Source organism: Diabrotica virgifera, chromosome 10 (assembly GCF_917563875.1).
Source record: "Diabrotica virgifera virgifera chromosome 10, PGI_DIABVI_V3a".
In the NCBI taxonomy this organism is placed as follows: Eukaryota; Metazoa; Arthropoda; class Insecta; order Coleoptera; family Chrysomelidae; genus Diabrotica; species Diabrotica virgifera.
The window spans coordinates 127,220,592-127,242,757 of record NC_065452.1 but is presented as its reverse complement, the minus strand read 5'-3'; the positions used below and the strand labels follow the sequence as shown (position 1 = coordinate 127,242,757).

General features: G+C 32.2%; 1 protein-coding gene across 2 annotated transcripts in view; it reads left to right on the top strand.

Annotated features, from left to right (window-relative positions):
• LOC114340898 (phosphatidylinositol 3-kinase regulatory subunit gamma-like) overlaps nucleotides 1-21,435 on the top strand; it is a 773,815-nt gene extending 752,380 nt beyond the window's left edge. For both annotated transcript variants that reach the window (XM_050641271.1, XM_050641272.1), the window contains one exon: nucleotides 9,355-21,435. In XM_050641271.1, the coding sequence (XP_050497228.1) occupies nucleotides 9,355-10,762 (1,408 nt within the window). In that variant the 3' untranslated portion in view covers nucleotides 10,763-21,435. The remainder of the gene's footprint in view (nucleotides 1-9,354) is intronic.
• Nucleotides 21,436-22,166: the final 731 nt, after the last annotated feature.

The window sequence follows — 22,166 nt, the reverse complement described above, 5'->3', positions numbered from 1 at the left end:
TTACAAGATTTCTTATACATACATACTGACAAATTTAATAGACCAAGTGAAGTAAGTATACAAAAATACTTTTAATATACTTACTATTATTATAAAATATCTTATTCCCGAGGAAGACAAATCCAAAGACACAAAAATTATAATAAATATATTTACTAAAAACACTAATAATATATTCTTTTCACGCACACCTTATTTGCGCTACATAACTTAAAAGTTGTAGCGACTAATACCATACTGTCGGTGTGGGCATGCGCCAGGGAATGTAAAAATTCGCGCTCGTGCCTAAAGAAGTGTAATTTTAAAAAAAGCACCGATGTGCGAATAAGTGGAGGTAAAATTGATTGTTACTCTGAACACATCGTCTTTAGATATAAATCTTGCATACATAACCAGTTACACAGACTAAAATCATTAATTTTAATACTGAATTACATACTTTAAGATGAGTAGGAAGATGCATATAATTAATAATACTTGAATGAAAAACTGCAAAACTTTATTCAATGCCTTTAGTAATAACTCATTATATAATTTGTAAGTCCAGTTTAATTCCCTCACTATAAATGTCAAGTCTCTTGCTGATTTACAAATATTCTTCCAACTGAAGACTTGCGAATTAAAAATGTTTATTAAGCAATAAAATATACGAATCTGATTCTATATGAGCTGAATGATGTGTTTATTCTCCATTAATGTCGGTTGTTTGGATTTTAAAGCTACTGTTGACATTCCCGTTTAGTTTATAGCAGAAAAATATAAAAGGAAAACTTTTTCTGCAAAGATGAAGACAGGTTCCAGTCAGCGACTGTGAATAAACTTGTCACATGATATTTAGTGAGGATACAAGACACATGGTGTGGATATCTTTGTGAACATTTTAAAAACACTGCTGTATTCTTTGATATTGTATGTTAAACTATAATTTCTTGTTACATGTATGCTTTCATACAACTTTTCTCTTTTATAGTACATCTGTATGTCGTGTTTAGTTTAAGACTTACAAAAATTCATCCTTCAGCATGTAAAAAGTGAATGTAACTTTCTTCTCGCTTCACAGGAGCCGCCTGTCCAGTGGCGGCTGGTCCTATGATGCAGGTGAGGCAGTGCCTCACCAGTATATCAATCAACTATTTACGTTATTTCTTTATCCCATCATCAATTCATTAAATACAACTTAACGTTTTGAAATTTGTTAAATAACTTTATTTTTATGATAAAGAATAAAAATAGATACTGCCCTGATCTCTGTAGTCCACAGCATCTCATTTTCACTTTCTCAAATAATGGTTACAGGAGAGGCATGCTTGGGCCAGCCTCTCATGGGTTCTATATCTACAAAAGGGACTAGACCGAGCAACAACAAAATTCAACTTCTGAGAACAATTTCGAACGCTGTTTCAAATATCCTGCCTGAAGCATGCCTCAGTAGTGTAAAATACGATATAATATATAAGTGTATAGGGTCGAACTGCACCGATCTGTTTAATGCAGTGGTTACCAACCTTTTATATCTGGCGATCCACCTTCTGATGTTTTTTCATATTCGCGACCCATCCCTCATTCATTATGAGATGTGTAATGTACGCTACTCAGATACTGTAAGAGCCACGCCGCGATCCATCTAAAATCTGCCGCGACCCACTAGTGGGTCGCGACCCACCGGTTGGGAAACGCTGGTTTAATGGATAAAAATTATTGGATTTGTAATTTAGTATGTTAACAATTATAAAAAGCAAGAGGTGTCCGATCTAATTTTTTTCTGACTATAATTAATAATTATTGTTTAATTATTAAAAAATTACTTTTTCTATAAATTAAAAAACATTTCGGCCCAGGCAGATATTATTTTAGATTTTTTGGATCATTCTAAACAAAAAACGTCGTCTTTTGTAATTTTTCTCTTAAGTTGATCGTTTTCGAGTTAATAATATAAAACCGTTTGATCTTATATCGGATCCTCTTTTCACGATAGAGACTTTTTTCGCGATAATGATTTAAAACTTTGTATGCCAGTTTTTAAATTATTATACATTTGTGTTGTTAAAAATTATATAAAATACAACTGCATAGACACGATTGAGTAATATGGTAAAAATATCAATTGAAAAATCATTTATAAAATCACAGGATGAGAACGCTTTTATAGACGAGGTAATAGATCATTTTTCAGAACAGAAGTCTCTCAAAGTTTCTTTAATTAATAAAAAAAAGAATTTAGAACTCAGTTTTCTATTTACCATTTATATTTTATGAAGTTTTTTTTACTAAAATAACTTCAAAATAGGAAGTCGTTCGAATATATGAATTTTACGAAATAAAAGGCAGATATCGAGCAGTGAGTTTTAATTCATCTTGCTCAAGTATCCTTTCGCTCCTAGAGCATCTTTAGGGGCATTTCGCCAAAAAAAGGAAGGTATCCTCGAATGTCATTAGTACCAAAATTACCTGCACTCAAATTTATCTGTTCGTCCTTCGTGTAGTGTAAGTTAAATATTTGTTATATATGTTAATTTAAGTTGCCACCACTTCAGACAATTAATGACATTCGAGGATACCTTCCTTTTTTTTTTACGAAATGCCCCCGTAGATGCTCTAGGAGCGAAAGTATACTTGGACAAGATTGAATAAAATTCAGTGCTCGATATCTACCTTTTATTTCGTAAAAAATAACTTTATTTTATTTATTTTCATTTTATTATTTTAATTTCATAATTAATTTTCTTTTACGCTTTTTATATAAAAAAGCAAAATTTAACCCTTAGTTTATTTAACATAAAAATCAATCGTATAATATAACAGTAATTTGTTTCTTGATTGTTTGTATTGCCCTATATTCAATAGGATTTACAATATAAGATTGGTTCTAAAATTAAATTATCACGTGTTTGTAGGTATATTGTTTGCGTATAATAATTTCATTTTGGCAACTGATTAAACAAAATCAGTTGTTGTCCGTTGTTCTCATGTAGTTTCTAATATAAATTTTGCTTAATGTGGCTGTACATAGGGTGCATCGAAAAAATAAAAATTGGAAATGTTATATGAGTTATATCTAATACATAGTGTGAAAAAGTTGCTAGTGTTATTTTTGAGTATATTAGTATTTTTAATTTTTTTTTCTAAGCGAATCTTCTGCTCCCCAACGACCTTGAATTTTATTAAATACCTGATTTTTATGGAAATTTCAATTTATATTATTTGGAATAAAATATGTGCTAACTCGATCTAAGATCAATTAAAGAAAACTTAAAATGTTGTCAATTACAAATTTAAACGATATTTAAAGTTTTATTTGTTTTTTCAGTCTCTCCAACCCCTTTGTTATTATTACTTGTTATTATTAACCCCTACTTTGTTATTATTGTTGTTTGTAAATTAAAGATTTTTAAAATAGATAAACCAGGACCATGGGGAATAAAATCAAGATGTGCTGTGTCCCATTTTTGGGCAACCACCAAATATACCTGAAAATGTTTTACCGAAATACAAAAATACAAACAAGCGATGAAGTTTTGTGGTTGCAAGAGGATAAAAAACTCGGCAAGAAAGAACCAGAATATTTTCTAGTATTGCCGAACAGGTTGCAATTAAATTGGAGGAAATATGGAAAAAGGCTTTAATTCCAATAATTTAACATACAAGAATTATTCAGCTTTTAAAAGCCTATCATAACAAATATATGAAACTTATGAAACCATTTACGAACAGGCAAAACAGTGAATTTTACAAAAATAAAATTCAATGCTTTAAGAACCAAAGTAAAACTACAGGTTTCGATCTTGCAGCATGCAAATGTGACACTCTGATTACCTAATTGTCTTTGTAGCAAATCTCAAAAAGTGCCTCTGGATAAGCGCGAATTTCTATTAAATCGAAGAGGTCCCAGAAAAATGGTGATAAGCTCGATTGATAGGGAAAACAAAAACAAATATAAGCACAGAGAACAACGGTAAAAGAAGAAAGTTACCGACGCAAAGACAAAACTTTAGCTCAAGTAAAAAACAGTACTAAGTTGTATTTTCAATCGATCGTGGAAGAACACATTACACTTGTGCATGAGCCAGAGTGCAAATATTTCGGATCCCTGTCTGGTATATCAGAAAGTATCAAATCCAGCTATTGCATGTGACGAAACAGTCGTAAATACTGGCGTTAAGGGTGATGTAATACGGCTGTTAGAAGAACATCTTAAAAAACCGCTTCAGTGGTTTGTATGTCTGCGACATTGAAATGATTTACCCCTTGGGCCCTTGGACATCAAAAGAAGTCTGCCAGTGATCAAATCAAAAAACGTGAGGGTCTTCAAACTTTCTCCTATAAAAATTTTTATTCAAACGACTACTTTGAGTTAATTAACTAACAAGAATATCACCTTACAGAACCACCTATATCTCTAGATCTTCGAGTGACAATCTGCGAGATTTTATTAAGAACCCTAACTTAGACCCTTTTAACATTGAGATTGAGAAATATCACTGCCACAAACAATGTGTAGAACAATGTGTTAAGCTTGTGACACAAGCTTCTCTAGTAGTTTGTGGAGCGTATTCGAGGGATGGATTTATAAAAACTCGAATTGATTCCAGAAAAACTATGCCTCACTATGCTAAATCGGAAGACATCTTCGAATAGAATGCTTTTCCCATATTTTTTTGTAATATTTATATACCTAATTTTGTACTTTGCTTTATATTTATTTTAGTATTAAAAAACTTGGGTGACGTCAGTGAGACGGATAAGTTAAGCTATTTTGTTATAAAAAGAATATTTTAGTATACTTTTCTTAAGTTAAATTTTTAATAGCCTTGTGAAACCAGAAAATATTTTCCAATTTAAACCGAATTTATTTATTCAAGTTCTATAACCTATTACATTTTCCTTACAAAAGAAATTCGCATATTAATGTATTTTTTCTAATTTTTAGTTGCCGTGGGGGGCAGAAAATATTTTTTTATTTCAACGCAATTTTACTAAACTACATACTAAATAGTGTGTTAGGCAACTTTTGTGAGCTATTACATTTTCGTTTCGAAATAAAATTTTTTTTCGTCTGTTAACATTTTTTCAAAATTTTTAAATTTTTTGTCTTGGGGTGGGGGCAGAAGATATGTTCCAATTTCGAAAAAATTTTACCAAAATACTTAACAGTTGATTGGGCAGCTTTTGTGAGGTATTACTTTTCCATCGAAAAAAAAATTTTTTTTTCGCCCTTTTCGATGCACACTACTGTATAACGCTGATGAGACCCAGGTCGTCTGATGGATACTGTTTTGATATGTGGTATTAGTAATTATTATTATTAGCTAAAAAACTGCTACTATGAGTATGAACCTATCACAGACTTGGCCAGAAAATAATTTGTCTCTCTCTAAATACCAGCATGCGACGTAAAATGGTATCCGAGCTTTCGTTGCTATTTTTGCGAATAAAATATTTATTTAATATAATTTGCAAGGGTTAAAATAAATACAGCAATGTTCTGTAGATGGCCTCACGTTATGACGTCACAAAATTGACCTTTCGCTCATTAAAGAGAAGCTAACCACAATAATATTCTTCAAGTGGTGCCTCACCATCTTGTACTATCACGAGCCGCCCCTGGCCTGTGCATTTCGTTGTTAGTTTACGATATAGCCCGACGCTCACAAGTAACATGCCGTCGACATGTCTGCATTCTTTTCGGATTTCTTTTTTTAAAACTTCTTTTTCGCATCGTACTTAAAATGTTCACTGGAAAGCGCCTTTTATTCGATATTATTATGTAGTATAGTGCATGCCAGTAATTTTAGTTATGAAAAATGTTGCCATTAAGAAGTCTGTAACGCTAATCTTGTGGTATTACTCTTAAATTTACATATTTGCCTCTCAATTCTCCATCCAGATTTGGGTAAACCTCTGCACGGGCGACATCCCAATGAGGTCAGCCAAGATTATGTCGACAATATAGCGTCGAACTACTAACTGGTTGACATCAGGAAAGATGTTCCCTGAAACTGAGGGTTCATTACAATTCTCCATTGTATCTGTCATTATTATTTATAGATTAGAAAGAGAAGGCAGTGATAGAAGGAAGTCTTTCAAATGGGAAGAACATCGAATAAAAAGACTGGTAAAAAATGTTTCCCAATCATTACAAATCGACTCTTTCAAACAAGCATTTCATACTAAAACAAGGATTTCCCTATTTTTCGCTAACTCAAAAGTAAATTAATCCAGGCTCGCAGTCTATTCTTCTGTGGTACCCTAGATGAGGTACTTTGGTAGCATAGATACGATATTTATTGGCTGTAAAGCCAAGACTCTAACTCTAGAGCAGTGCAGTTGTTTTTTGTACTAAACTTACGTGCATAGAAATCGGCCCACTTAAAAATTTGGTTATTTTTGATGTCTCATATTTCCAAAACCTGTTGGCCGATTTAAGTGATTTTTTGAACATGTTATAGCCTGATTCTTTAACAATACCACTGTAATAATATTGTTGCTAAAAAGGTAAATTTTCATTGTATACCGGGCATGCCAATCAAACTGTGTTTTTTTCTCAAAGTTCGCATCACCCTGTGGAATATTTTAGCAATTATAAAATACTGAAATTAAAACCCAACTCAACCTCAGGTTTTCTTAACATTCTGTTTTTTGATTCATTCGTTTGTTGGATAATAAAAAAGTTAGGTACTTTAACAACTAGACATGTTCTTCATCAATACACGGTGTTTTTAAATAAGTGCGACAAATTTTAAGGGGTAATTCTGCATGCAAAATAATGACAGTTGGCTTTATAAACGTATGTCCGCAAATGTTTCTTTTCCGAGATAGGGGATGTTGATTTTTTTCATGCAAACTGACGATTTATTTATTACTCTAAAACCGGTTGAGATATGCAAATGAAATTTGGTAGGTTTTAAGAGGTAGTTATTGCGCAGTTTTTGACATAAAATTAAGAATTTTATATTCACCATTAGCGTGCATACGGGTAATATGATCGGTCATATTACACGTATGCGCGCTAATGGTGAATATTAAATTCTTAATTGTATGTCAAAAAATGTGCAATAACTACGTGTTAAAACCCACCAAATTTCATTGGCATATCTCAACCGGTTTTAAAGCAATAAAATAAATCGTCAGTTTGTAAGAAATAATTCAACATCCCGTATCTCGGAAACGAAACACTTGCTGACATACGTTTATAAAGCCAACTGTCATTATTTTTTCTCACAGAATTATCCCTAAAGTTTGTCGCACTTATTTAGAAACACCGTGTATTGATGAAGAACATGTCTGGTTGTTATAAGTACCTAACTTTTTTATTATCTAACATAAACGAATGAATCAAAAAACAGAATGTTAAGAAAACCTGAGACTATAGTTGAGTTTTAATTTCAGTATTTTAAAAATGCTAGATAATTCCACAGGGTGATGCGAACTTTGAGAAAAATCACAGTTTGATTCGTACACCCGGTGTACAATGAAAATTTACTTGTTTAGCAACAATATTATTACAGTGGTACTGTTAAGAATCAGGCTATAACATGTTCAAAAAATCACTTAAATCGGCCGAGAGGTTTAGGAAATATGAGACATCAAAAATGACCAAATTTCTAAGTGGGCCGATTTCTATGCACGTAAGTTTATGTACTTCAGTTGTGTTTTTATTATTTAGAATGTAAGAAATCTCAACCCTTCTTCCATTATCTTAACTTCCGAACTCACCTGTCTGTGACAGTGGACCTTAACTCCATTTCTTAACAAATCAGGGTTTTCTTCTTAATTATTAACGATCAAGACCCTCAATTATCAATATCATTAAAGTATGTGTTTGTGGTTCTGTCTTTCTACCATCCTCCACATTCACAGCCCAAAATTCTTTCTAATTACTGGAAACGAATAGGTGTCACAACTTCATGTTCTTCACACATTCACTTGTTCAAAGTTTTCCCCCTTTCTGCAGTATTGGCCCCCTGGAAGAACTGTTTCTGGTCATTTCTATTACATTATTCATAGATCTTTTGCATCTTCCTCTGATCTGGTCAATCCATCTCGTTGGAGATAGAGCTTCCTCGTGGCCTTTGTCCTTCTATCTTTCCTTGAATGATCTCTCCACATTGTCTATGATATGTCCAAAATATTTCAATTGTTGTAGTTGGATTTTGCTTGACTCTCTTACAGATCTTTAGTTCCTGTAGAATATAATTATTTGTTATACAGTTGATCCATGGAATGCGCAACATTCTTTTCCAACACAACATTTCAGGCCTGTCTTTCTCCTTTCTGATTGTCTCACTGTCCAAGATTCGCATCCATATGTCAGTGCTGGAAATATTAATTCGTTAACCAAGGGTTTTTGAAATATTTGAGGTCTTTCCATATTTTGGTCACCTTCCCCATATCGACATTAATTTTATATGCTCCTCGAGTGTGCCTGTGTTTGTGATCAATGATCCTAGTTACAAGAATGAGTTAACATAAAACCGCTTAATGATGGTTATATGTAGATGATTGTTGTGTTACCTATGCACTATCATGATATTTGTCTTTGCTATATTTAATTCCAGGGTAAACCTTATAATTGTTAACCAGCTGTATGAGATCAATCAGGCCTTCTTGGCTGTTAGCAAGGAGGACTGTATCGTCGGCAAAGCCTAGATTTATTTTTCGGACATTTATTGATATTTCTTTTAGCGGTCCTGTCATAATAGTTCTCCGTAGATATTAAAACGTTGTGGAGATGGTATACATCCTTGCCTGACGCCCTTTTCTTGGTGGAATTCATTTGAGAGTATGTCAAGCATTCGTCTGCTTGTATAATTCAATTATAAGAGAAATCGAGTGCTTTGGCACGTATATAGTAAATTTTTCCTCCTTACTGGAAAAATTTGGGCGCCAGGACTCCAAATTTTTCCTATTTACTGACAACAATAGAAGGCTAGGTCCAATCAAGACCAAAAAGTATAAGGCCCTTACATGGTCTATAAGATTGTCTTGCACTGTCTGTTTTTTTTTGTTCTTTTATATACATTTCTCCCTGTAGAATGTATTAAATGTTGGAATAATATTCTTGGATTATTTTTATTAATGTCAGTTAGTATTTTTATCAAACAGTGATTGATCTTATAGGAGTGAGAGAAATAATATTTATTATCGTATATTAGCTGCAAATTCAGCGTATTTTTAAACCAAATAAAATAAGGAATGAGTATAAAAATTATCGTCCAGTACACTCATGATAAGCAAATCAGATGTGTGTGTACATAGATAAGATATAAGATAATAATCTATTATAAAAAATTTATATTTGACTTAGCAACTAGGTGATGTGTTTTTTAGTAACTGATATCATCTTTTTGGTTTCAGACAAGTTGTCTACAACACACAAGCCCACAATCGGATAGTCGAGTTGTTGTTGCTGTCATGTGATTGGGGAGAGAAGCTTCCAGAATTTGCTGCAGCTCCAGCTGTACCTCCTAGAAAAGTATCTCGCATGGGGAGTAGTGTTTATCACGGGATGCTGGACAGGGATAAAGATAAACTCAATGCTGTGCTGAGTTTGCAGGATGCGGAGTGGTACTGGGGTGATATAAAGCGTGAAGATGTGAACGAAGTGCTAAATGATACCGTAGATGGAACATTTTTGGTTCGAGATGCATCGAATAAATGTGGAGAGTACACTCTAACTCTACGGAAAGGCGGGGCAAATAAACTGATCAAGATATGCCATCGAAATGGGATGTACGGTTTTACAGAACCATATACGTTCCCTTCAGTTGTAGACTTGATTAATCATTTTAGAAATGATTCATTGTCGCAGTATAACGCTTCGTTGGATATAAAATTGCTGTATCCCGTTTCGAGGAATAATCAAGAAGAGGAGCTAGCCAAGACTGAAAAAATCGAAAAGTTAGTTGAAAAGTTGGTTTATCTCAATAAAAGTTTAACGGAAAAGAACAGAGTGTCTGAGACAGTTTCAAAAGATTTTAACGATACATCAGTAGAAGTACAAACCAAAAGGCAAGCTCTGGATGCACTCAAAGAATTAGTACAAGTATTCAAGGAGCAAACGACCATTCAAGAAAAGTTTCAGAATGAAGCCCAGCCTCATGAAATTAAGAGCCTGGAATTAAACTCCGAACTACTCAAGAAGCGATTGAATTTGATGTCTGAAAGTTGTGAACAGTTAGAAGAGATTTTAAAGCAAAAAGAGGCATATAGAAAAGCATTAGAAAGAGAATTGACTTCCTTAAAACCACAGATTCACAATTTGGTGCGTGAAAGAGACAAGCACACTAGGTGGCTCTTACAAAGAGGTTTCTCAATAACCAAGATCAATCAGATTTTGAATAAAAACGCTGACGAGACCCCTGGAGATTGTGAGGTAGAGATAGATACGGACTCTCTGCCACATAACGAGGAATGTACTTGGCTGATGTTGAATTGTTCCCGTGTTGAAGCTGAGCAACTGTTGTTAGACAAGTGTGATGGTACATTCTTAATAAGAAAGTCAAGACAGATGACTAAATATGCATTGTCTATAGTGTGTAATGGAGTCATTAACCATTGCATCATCAATGAAACTCCTCACGGACTAGGCTTCACCGAACCATATAATATTTACCCCACTATGAAGGATTTAGTAATGCATTATGCTACAAATTCTCTGGAAATCCACAATGATCTGCTTGCGACGGTTCTGGCCATTCCCGTTTGGGAATCTAAAGCGAAGAATCACAACCGGGATAATAGTGTCTACGTCGATTCTCAATGAGAAATTTGTGATAATATGAAGCTGCTGTGACTTTTTTTATTCCCATATAATATTGTGATGGTGATACTTTTGAAAAAAAAAACAATTTTAACAAATTTTTATTAAATTATGTATTATATATATTATATTATACATAAAATTTATATTTACATGACTGGTTTATAAACTTTTGCTTCAACACCAGGTTAAAATGACTGTGATAGTGTACTAAAGATGAGTTTCACATGTACTTACGGCTTTGGCGGTGAATGTTAGAAAAAAAGTGAATCTGCCAGAGCATTAACACTACGCTTTGGTTACGAATATTCTAATAACCATTTGTGACCCTATAACAGCTTGGCAAGAAAACCATTTTTCGCTCTACCCATTATTGTACCATGGGTATACGATTTTTTAAATGTTCTAATTTATATTCCATATATTATTTTTTCACGATTAGATTTATATAGATTTGTATTTTTTCTGTAAGATTTTACCAAATTCGAATTAAAAGGATCAGTTTCAACATTAATTTGACAATTAGTTTACTAAATTTGTAGAAGTTGTTAGATTTTTCATAATAGCTTTAAAAACTGATCTTTTTAATTTTCCGGAGCTCTATTTTATACAGTTATCTTTATTGCCAATCAATTTTATACTACAAGTAATTTTGCTTTAAAGCCATTTCAGCTTTTAATACATTTTTATTAAAAACAACTTAATACTTGCTATATTTTCATTTACTACACCTTTTATACACCGCTAAAATTGCTTAAAAGTAATTTTGTAGTTTGAAAAGTTCATATTACTGGCCTTAATATGCTTCTCAAACTATTTTCCTGCGGCATTTCTATGTTAACTACTTTTTAACGAACCACAGATTCAATTAAACATGCTCTATTTGACATTTTAATTTCCTCCTCTGATATCATTGTAGATTTCGATGTGGGGAAAGACTTCCGAGGATCGAAATTTCATTATTTTTATTAAAATTGTGGTTTATTCCCGTTAAATACAGTAGTTAATTAATGCCCATAAAATTATGAAAGAAAGTTATAATCTGATCAACAAATTTATTGAGACAATCCTTTGTAGAATAAAAAAAAAGGAATTACAAATATAGTAATCATTAAAAATGGTTTTGACGATTCGACTTTATTACACAGGATGTCCCCGAAAATAGTGCGTTCCTTAAAGGTATAGGTAGAAGGCACTATGTAGAGCAAAAATGTCTTAAAATATGTTTTTCTAAATGCAACTGTTTAGCTAAAAAACCAAAATACATTTTGGTATGCAAATTGAAATCTGACAACTATGTATACAAAAATCTAAACATAGTCAATCACAATTCAAAAATAGTTGCAGCATTTTAGCCATAAATATTTACATTAAACCCTGTCTTCATCCTAAACAAACAAATTCTTGTCTTGTTGGATTTTCAAACATGGGGTGGAACAATTATTTTGTAGGTGTACCTGTCTGACCTACATTTATGGTGTCAATAAACTAAATCACAAACAGTTCTTGTACAGTGATGCCGAGTTAGTTAATTTTATGAAAATAAAAGTTCGCTTATATGGCGAACAATGTAATTTTTTTGGAAACGGTTAACTTTAGAAAAAAATGTTATAGGACTTTTTTGTTCTACATTATGCATTATATCCGTACCTTAAACTTAAAGGAACGCACTATTTTCGGGGACATCCTGTATAGTGAATGTCCAACTTACCTTATTATGTTCTTCTGCTTGCAGAAATCTTAGAACGTTTGTTTCTTTTGGCATTCCTAAAACATGTTTCAATTAATTCATGTCTCCATTAGTTATTGGTTTGTCTTTCTGCGCCATTCTCTGTTAGCCTCCTTTATCCCACCAAAAACTTGTCTCAATATTTTCCTCCTTCAAACCTCAGTAACTTTTTGATTCTTTCTGGGAACGTTTTTTCGGTTAAACAGTGCGTTTAATGGCCCTACCGGTCTTCGGGTTTCAACAACCCTTTAACTATTTCTCTATCTCTGTCTTCGCCCCTCTATTTGTAATTGTTATCTATTACCTTCTCAAATTTATAGTCCCTCTCTCATTTTCATATATTTGTTTTTTTCTTGATTTATAGTCAGCCATATTTTCTAATTATTCTTCTTCAGATTATGTAAACATTTTTCGGAGTTTTCTGTCATCTGCGAAACCTCTGCACTGTTTTTTTTTTGTTCATAATCGTGTTCCGATGGTAGGTTACGGAATCAATTAAAAATAAGTGTAAACAATGAACAGTAATATATTTATTTATTTTGGGTAAACAAGCGTGCTTCGTTTATTATCTCGTAAGGGTTTGTTAGCGAGGGTGTGTCTGAATCGTTCGCCTGCTGTGTCGATACTGCCAGACCACAACACTCTTTATGCCATCATACTTGCGGTTTTACACTATGGCTAGAAAGGCAATAAATTACTAACATCTGCCTTTTTAAAAGATGAGAAACTTTCTGTATTTTAAGAAGTTGACATAAAGAGCGTGGCAATCTGGCCTCGGAATCTATTAGTGTTTCCTTGAAAAAAACATTAATTTTATACAATCTGCTTAGGGATACATTTCCTTAACGGCCCTTGTTAGCATATGGTTTGTATATTAAATGTTATTTCGTTTTGAGAAAAGTTATTAAAAATTTAGCAAAAATAGTAATTACAGCGTATCGCTATAATCGTACCGCTTATCTGGATCTTGGCCCCCTCTTAATTTATTTTTCTGGTATTAGGTTGAATAAATCTGTTGTCGAGAGGGTCTCCCTGTTCTAATAACTATCTCAGGTACCCTAGCTATCTCAAGAACATCAGCTAATCAAAGTTCCCATTCCCCCTCTAGGTTCCTCGTCGTGATTCTTCTCAGTCTCTTGTTTGTTTCTTCCTCTATTATTTTTGCTACCTCTTTATCTTGGAGCTGCTTTACTTAGTATTTTTTTCTGTTTTTCTTGTCTTTGTTGTTTGGGAATTTCTTGATTAAGTGAACTTAAGTGATTATTTGTGAATAATGTGGTCACGATCTATTGTGTTTTTTTTTTCAATGAGATCATGGACTATTTGGTTTCTCGTTTCTGGTTAATAACAGAATCTGCTAATCTAACTTTAGTTTTAAGGTGAATATGGCGTTGGCACTCACTACGAAATTTTAAGGGTGTTACCTACTTTTATTTTCTATTTAATAGAGTTTAATGATCTAATTTTTCATTGTGGTTCAAATTTTTTGCTCTCTATATATTAGTTATTGAAATTAACTTATATCTTACCTTGGACTTTCTAGTATTTGGTGTTTAATTGCTTCAATTACTATATTTTTCTTAAATGTTATCTAAAATCTCATAATTTCTTCAATGAGTACATGCTCAATCGTTCTTGTTACTTTTTTTGTATTTCTGTAAACCACTTTGATTGAAGCCTTTAGTTTTAACATTGAGAATATTTGTACTTCCTTGAACTATAGAATGCAATGGACTTTTTCAACAATAACAGTATATATGACCAAATTGTAACTTTTTGATTTTTATTGATCGTTATACAATAAATTTGAAACTATTAAAAAAGCAAGTAGTTGTTTTGCTGTTAGGTGATTTCGCATTTGTAAATTTGAGCAAAAATGTGAAGAATTACCTACTAATATCAGTATTTGTACAATTACTACATAAAAATATTTGTAGGACCAACAGTACTTTCCTAAGGCGTTTTTTTGTCGATGCTGTAAGTGTCTAAGCTGAAGTCTATATATTCTAGTGATCTGTACTAATAAACAAGTCAATATATAGAGGAAGATGCCATTTACTGTTTGGTAGTGTTAGTAACTCTTGATGGTACCTTAATTTGATATAATTTTTTATTGGAGCTGGATGTCCAATGTAACAAGTCCAAACTAAATAGCAATCTTCGTGTTTTATGCGGGGTTATACACGCTGCAGATTATTTACCTGGTATTTTATTTGCTTACTTGTTTATAAAAAAGCATTCTAGATGAAAGAGTTTATATTTACGCAATGGCATAATAATGTCATTTCATTTATCAAAAATATGTATTATAAATTATTAAGATTTCAAGACTTTACATTATAAAATTTTACCAGAAAATAATCAAAAAAGTAATGCTCAGTTAGGAAGAATCAACGCCGCGCATATTTAGTGCGCATTTCTTGACAGATGACGCGTCGATACCTACGAAGATCAGTTCTGCGCAGGTTCTTCCTAACTTGCGCCTACTGTGATTATTGTTATCTAATATTTTTACAATTCAATTGTAGACACATTAATAATTTGTTGCTTCCTTTATTGCAATATACAAGAAACACATTTTTTACCAGATTAAGTGCCACGTACACCCAATTGGGTGAACACGAGTACCCCTCGCTGGTGCCGAGACAATATCTGGTAAACTGCTCAGGAGTGCCAGAGCTATATTTTCTTTATGTATTGTCATAGGACAATTTTACAAATACTCTTCAGTTTTTCGTGGGAAAGCCAAGTTAATAGACATTAAATCTTGTCAACCCAACATATTATTTATTTATTTGACACCCAAGAACATTTTCATTCCTTGGGTATTTGTAGTTTTTCTATCCTTTATACCTACTACTTTTTACAGTATTATTTTGTAAAAACATTTAAGCATTTTTGTTGTGTCTCGTACCATCAGTTCAATTCCATCCCCAGATATAAATAATTGAACATAAGTCAATGCTACTTTCGTTCTGTTGATTGAAATGTTTAAGTTCCCTTCACTGTTTTTTCCTAACATTACCAATAAAATCTTCACTTTCCTAAAAATCAATGCCACTTTGGTTATTATCATTTATCTCTTCAACATTTTCGTCATTTTTCACTTTATGGGAGTAATATTAGTTAGAATCACTGGCTAGAAACTCACTCACTGATTCTTGAAACCCACCCATAAGGGTGTACACTCTGCTTTAATTACCGCTTCTTGGTAAAGCAGATTTCTTTTATTACATTTTATTTTTACCTACACATATCAAAACGTAATACAGGATGTTTGGTAAAGAATGGGCCATAGCTTAACCTTAGATTCCTGAGCTTAAAATAGGTAGATTTAAGCTAACTTACCTTAGTACAAAAGTTGATAATAACCTAAATACAGGGTGTCAAAGTTAAACTTTTATTTTATTTGTTTTTGAATATTTCCTGACAGGCATGGGACAACAACACAAAATTTGGTAAGTGGTGCTGGTATTGTATAATCTACTAAATTATGTTAAACAAACGTTTCTGACTACTACCAGAGGCGTACGACGGGGGAACATGAATGGTTGACCCTTCCCAAATTCTACGCCACTGGGGGAATTGCTATTTTAGTGCAATTTTTTGATTCTCCAATACTTTATGTAAAAAACATACTCTTCATTCGTAACGATAAAGCCATTAGTTTTCGAGATATTTGAAGCTAAAAACGAAGGAGCATAATACATTAATCAAAATAAGTGTGCCTTTTCATTTTTAACTTCAAATATCTCGAAAACTCATGACTTTATCGTTACGAATGAAGAGTATATTATTTGCATAGAAAGTATTGGAGAATCTAAAATTCATGCTAAAATAGCAGTTTCATCAGTGGCGTAGAATGTGGCAAGGGTCATCCATTCACTTTTCCCTGTCGAACGCCTCTGGTATTAACCACAAACGATTATTTAACATAATTTAGTAGGGTGTACAGTACCTAGACTTTCTGCCAAGTACCATAAGGATATGTCAAATAGTTTTATAGTATCGGGCACACATAGCTCTTAAATTTTTATATAAAGAATAAATTATTTAAAAAAAAGAATACTTTAAAATAATTTGACATATCCGTGTGATACTTGGCAGAAAGTCTAAGAACTGTACACCCTACTAAATTATGTTGAATAATCGTTTCTGGTTACTACCAGAGGCGTGCGACAGGGGAAAGTAAATGATTGACCCTTTCCAAATTCTACGCCACTGATGAAACTGCTACTTTAGCATAATTTTTAGATTTTCAAATACTTTCTATGCAAAATAATATACTGTTCATTCGTAACGATAAAGTGAGTTTTCGAGATATTTGAAGTTAAAAATGAAAAGGCACACTTATTTTGATTAATGTATTATACTTCTTCGTTTTTAGTTTCAAATATCTCGAAAACTAATGCCTTTATCGTTACGAATGAAGAGTATGTTTTTTACATAGAAAGTATTGGAGAATAAAAAAATTGCACTAAAATATAAATTCCGCCAGTGGCGTAGAATTTGGGAAGGGTCAACCATTCACGTTCCCCCGTCGTACGTCTCTGGTAGTAGCCAGAAACGTTTGCTTAACATAATTTAGTAGATTGTACAATACCAGCACCACTTACCAAATTTCGTGTTGTTGTACCATGCCTGTATGGAAATATTCAAAAATAAATAAAATAAAAGTTTAACTTTTATTACACCCTGTATTTCGGTTATTATCAACTTTTGTACTAAGGTAAGTTAGCTTAAATCGACCTATTTTAAGCTCAGGAATCTGAGGTTAAGCTATGGCCCATTCTTTACCAAACACCCTGTATAGGGACCTGTAATATTATTTCTGGTCATATTTTTCGATTTCAACCACAGATTGATGTCTTCTTATTCATTTAATTAATACTTGTACACCCGATTGGGTGGACACAAGCAAAAATTTGAGTTTTGTTCTCGTTCTCCACCCATTTGGGTAGCTGCATACAATATTTTGAATTTATGGAAAAAAACTCCTGGCGCTTAACCTGTTAAAACGCTGAGAACCATTTACAGATCTGTACATTTTTTAATTTTCTGGTAAAGTTAAAGGTTCTATAAAAAATTTACTGAGCCAGAATTGTCTTAATTGTGCCATATTTTATGTATATCATCAATTCAGATTTTTTGATTTATTATATACATACAAATTGAGTGCTGTTACAATATTAAATATACCGTGTGATGTGGAATATACCTGGGTTATACAAAATATATTTTAAAATCATGTATAGAGATGAGTGCAATTTATAGATGTTTATTAAAATCATATGAATAATTTTTTAATAAAATAATATTAACGTTGCAAACTGATTTAAGTGATAAAGAATCGTGTACATTTATATGGCGTGACCTTTCAAGCTTCTTATTCTAATTGACGCATTTCAATGAAATGTTTTGTAGTTTCTGTAATCGCATTAAACAGTAAACATCATAGTAGAGGATCTGATATAAAGTCGAACTGCACTGATCTGTTTAATGAATAAAAATTATTTGATATGTAATTTAGTATGTTAAACATAAAACCGATCTAATTTTGTTTTGACTATAATTAATTTATAATTATTAAAAAATGACTGTTTTCATAAATTAAAAAAAATCGACCGGGGCAGATATTTCATATTTTTTGGATCATTCTAAACAAAAAAGGTCTGTTGTAATGTTTCCTCTTAAGTTGATCTTTTTTGGAGTTATAAACAATTTAAAACTGAAAAAAGAACGAAAGATGACGATGTTCAAGGTTCAAAAATATAAGTAAAAAATATTTTTGAAATTACGAAGTACCTAAATTCAAGTTCAAACCATATTCTATCACCCCCCATATGAATTTTTGCCACGTTTTATTCTAAAATATTTTGTTAATTATTAATGAGGAAGGTTCCTTATGGGAAGACTGGCATTAACGACTAAAAAAACAATTTGTGAAAGATAACGTAATTCGCACTGATCAATTCTTTTGCTAAATTCTCTTCTTTAATGTTCAACTGTTTTTCAATTTCCGTCAGTTGAACATTTAGGTTGAACAGCCGATTTGTGTGCGATTCTTGTTTTTCTTGAATATCTTCCGATTGTTCATGTCCTCCTACCGCGAAATCTTTCATATTGTTTTCAATCTGGTGGGATGTAGAGTAATATTTTTTTATGTTTTTTATGTGCTATTAGATTGAAAACTTGGTCTTAAAAACAGTGTTTTAAAATGACATAAATCCAAAATACTCATCACTAACTGAAATAATGTTTAAACTTGAATTTAAGCACTTCGTAATTTCAAAAATGATATGTTTTACTTATGTTTTTGAGCCTTGGTAATCGTTAATTTTTGTTCTTTTTTCAGTTTTAAATTGTTTATAACTCGAAAACGATCAACTTGGAGAACAATGACAAAAGACCATTTTTGTTTCGAATGATCCAAAAAATTAAAATATCTACCCGGGCCGAAATTTGTTTTAAAATCTATAAAAAATTAATTTTTGAATTATTATTTGATTATAGTCAGAACAAAATTATATCGGGCTCCCCTTGTTTTTTTTATAATTGCTAACATAGTAAACTACATATCAAATCATTTTTATCCATTAAACAGATCGGTGCAGTTCGACCTTACATAATATATCGTTTCTTATTGAGAAATTCACACCGAGAATGCAGTACAGCTAACATATGGCAATACATTTCTAATGGGGAATAAACGCACAGGGTTGTCGGTCTTCACCAGTTGTCGATTGCTCTCTCAAGAGCGTCGCACAGGAACTGTGGCAACACTGAATGCACATTCCTATCTTAACCGTACTGCAATCCCAGTGTGAATTTCACGTTACTATCAGTTTTTGTTCCATATGAACTAAATGTAATAGATGTATTAAAGTAAGTCTATGTCCAGTTGATAATTGAAAGGTTACAAAGTCTGCCAGTCTGTTTTTTAATAATGTATGATTCTTTATTTGATATTCAAACTAAAATACCCCATCTCTAGAATGTTTTTTACAGTTTTGTAATGCCTTTATAATAATCGATGTATAATGTATTGGAATTTTAAAGAGCAATTTGATGTATTTGATGATTCAACAGTTCTTAATTTCTTTTTCACGATTTCACAAGATTCTTTTTCTCATCTTTGTCAACTGGAGCATTTATTCTGATGTTTTAATCAGCATTTTTCGGGCTTAACTTTCAAAAAATGCTAATGAATGTGGGATATTTTTCTTTTATAAAGAATTATAATTCGTTAGTTTTCACTCGGTAGTAAGTTATTTTTCATTTTATAAAAATATTTACTATTTTCTATCACCACTATATTTACTATGTTTACACTTCTATGTTTTGATATTTTGGTTCCAAAAGTTATGTCGTTTAAAAATATTCTTAAGATCTTTTTGACAACTCTCAGAAAGTATATTCTAGACGATGGTAGAAGAAACTTCAAATTGTGGTAGGTTGCTTCAGATAATTATGGAAATGATAGTTTTCTGAAATTTCACTCGTTCAGTGTTAACTCTTCCATCTTTTTGTAAAATTCAATGTTAAACTGTACTGACAATGACCCTGTATAGAAGCTTATAAACATTTTTTATGATTTATGTCATATCGTCCTATTAGAAGTAAAACTCACTAACTACACTTTGTACTTGATGAGTTTTTTCTTGAACACAATAATAATTATTGGATATTGAGAAGTTAATGAATTTGTCTCCATAAAATCTCGCTGACTTACAACAAACGGATTATCAAAAATAACAGTCTATTATTTAAAAAATGAACAATAAGTTTCGTTCTTCGAAAATAAATGCAATTCTTTCGGCATTTATGACAGCCACAAAAGTCGCCTGCTTAATTGCAAAATAGATTATGTTATCCTTTATGTAAGCTAGCGTGGTTACAAAGAAATTGAATCTCGTATTTCTTTTATCAATCGCCGAACAGATAATGCACACAAATATAATGTACAGTTTGTACAGTTTCAACAATACAGTGTAACACACAAGTCGCCTGCTTAATCGCAAAATAGATTATGTTATCTAATGTATTTTTTGAAAGATCACTAAGTACCGATCGGCATTCCAGATTGTAAGGAAAAATTCACTAAGTGCAATAATAAGTTTTAATGAATTTTACCCTGAAACCGAAATTCACAATATTGCACTCCATGTTGGAAGGAAAAATTCACTAAGTGCAATAATACGTTTTAATGAGTTTTTCCCTGAAACCGAAATTCACAATAATGCACTTAGTGAATTGTACCATAAATTATCTCGGCAATTAGACGGGTTAGAGACCCAGGTGACTTCTCCAGAGCTGGGCAGTGCCGTATTGAGTTCAAATTGATGAAAATGTCAAAATCTCAAAAAAGTGCACTTAGTGAGTTTTACCTCTAATAGGACGATATAGGTCTCATATAAGCTTATGTCCATTCAGTTATTGTTTGAATATGGACTATTTGGCCACACGGGCGATTTTTTACGGCCGCCGTAAGATCCGTAAAAATCAGCGCGAAAATGGGTCCCACGGTGAGAATAGTAGATGGCCAGACTGTTGTTGCGCGATATTTTACAGCTCAGTCTGGCCATCTACTATTCTCACTACTATAATATACTAACAAGCGTTACATTTTTAATGTTATTATCAACAAAAATCTACATCTTATAACTTTTTGATCTGTTAACACTTTTGAACAAAGAAAACTTTTTTGATCTGATCACATCTTTGGAGTTTACTTAAACCATTGAAGAATATAATTCGGAGTTGAAACGTTTATATCTGAAATAATAAAGTACTGTTTGTATGAGAAATGTATGGTATGTATCTTGCATGTTTATTTGTATGTATGAATTGATTTTTTATTAGAGGTTTCATTATATAGTATTTTTTAAATTTGTAATAAACTGTTCTTATACTGTTGAATGTCATCTCAAATAAAAGGTAAAATATATTCATTTTGTTTTATTTAACTTAACACAACTTTATGAGTTACTGTTTTAAATAATAAGGGTTGGTTACAGCATAAATATGAGAAAAATATTGTAAACAGAAGTGATGGAACGATATAAGGGACTATACGGGGAGGAGAAAGTCAATAAAAATGGAAAACTATTACTTGAAACATGATGATCATGAATACACATTTCCGATACAAAAAGATACATAAGATTTGCGGGGAGGCTACAATGGATTAACATGATTTATCGAGAATTTACTATTTTTAATGATTTGGCAAAAATACAGCAGAAAATGGACCCCATGGAAAAATTATGAAATAATTTTTTTTTGTTGAAAATCTACGTTTTTTGTTTTTTTCCCTACGTAAGAGAAAAGCAACTGCAGAAACATAAAAAGCGACCTATTGACCTGATCTATCGAGAATTTATCATTTTTAAGGTCTTTAAGATTTCGAAAAAATCAGGCAGAAAATAAAAGCCCAAAAAATAAAAAAAAATTTATAGCCCATGAAAATATTTTGCAATAATTTTTTTTATTAAGCTCCATGCGAGCTTATCCATTATGCGAATATGCCATCAGAATAGACCACCGGAATACCTGGTGCCCAAGGTCACTGCAAGGGACGTCATCTTCTGGATTTTCGAGTGCTTTCGGTATTAAATTGAGGCGAACGGGTTACCTACTGGTTTTTTGGTGTCGCTAAACACGAATATGACATGAGAA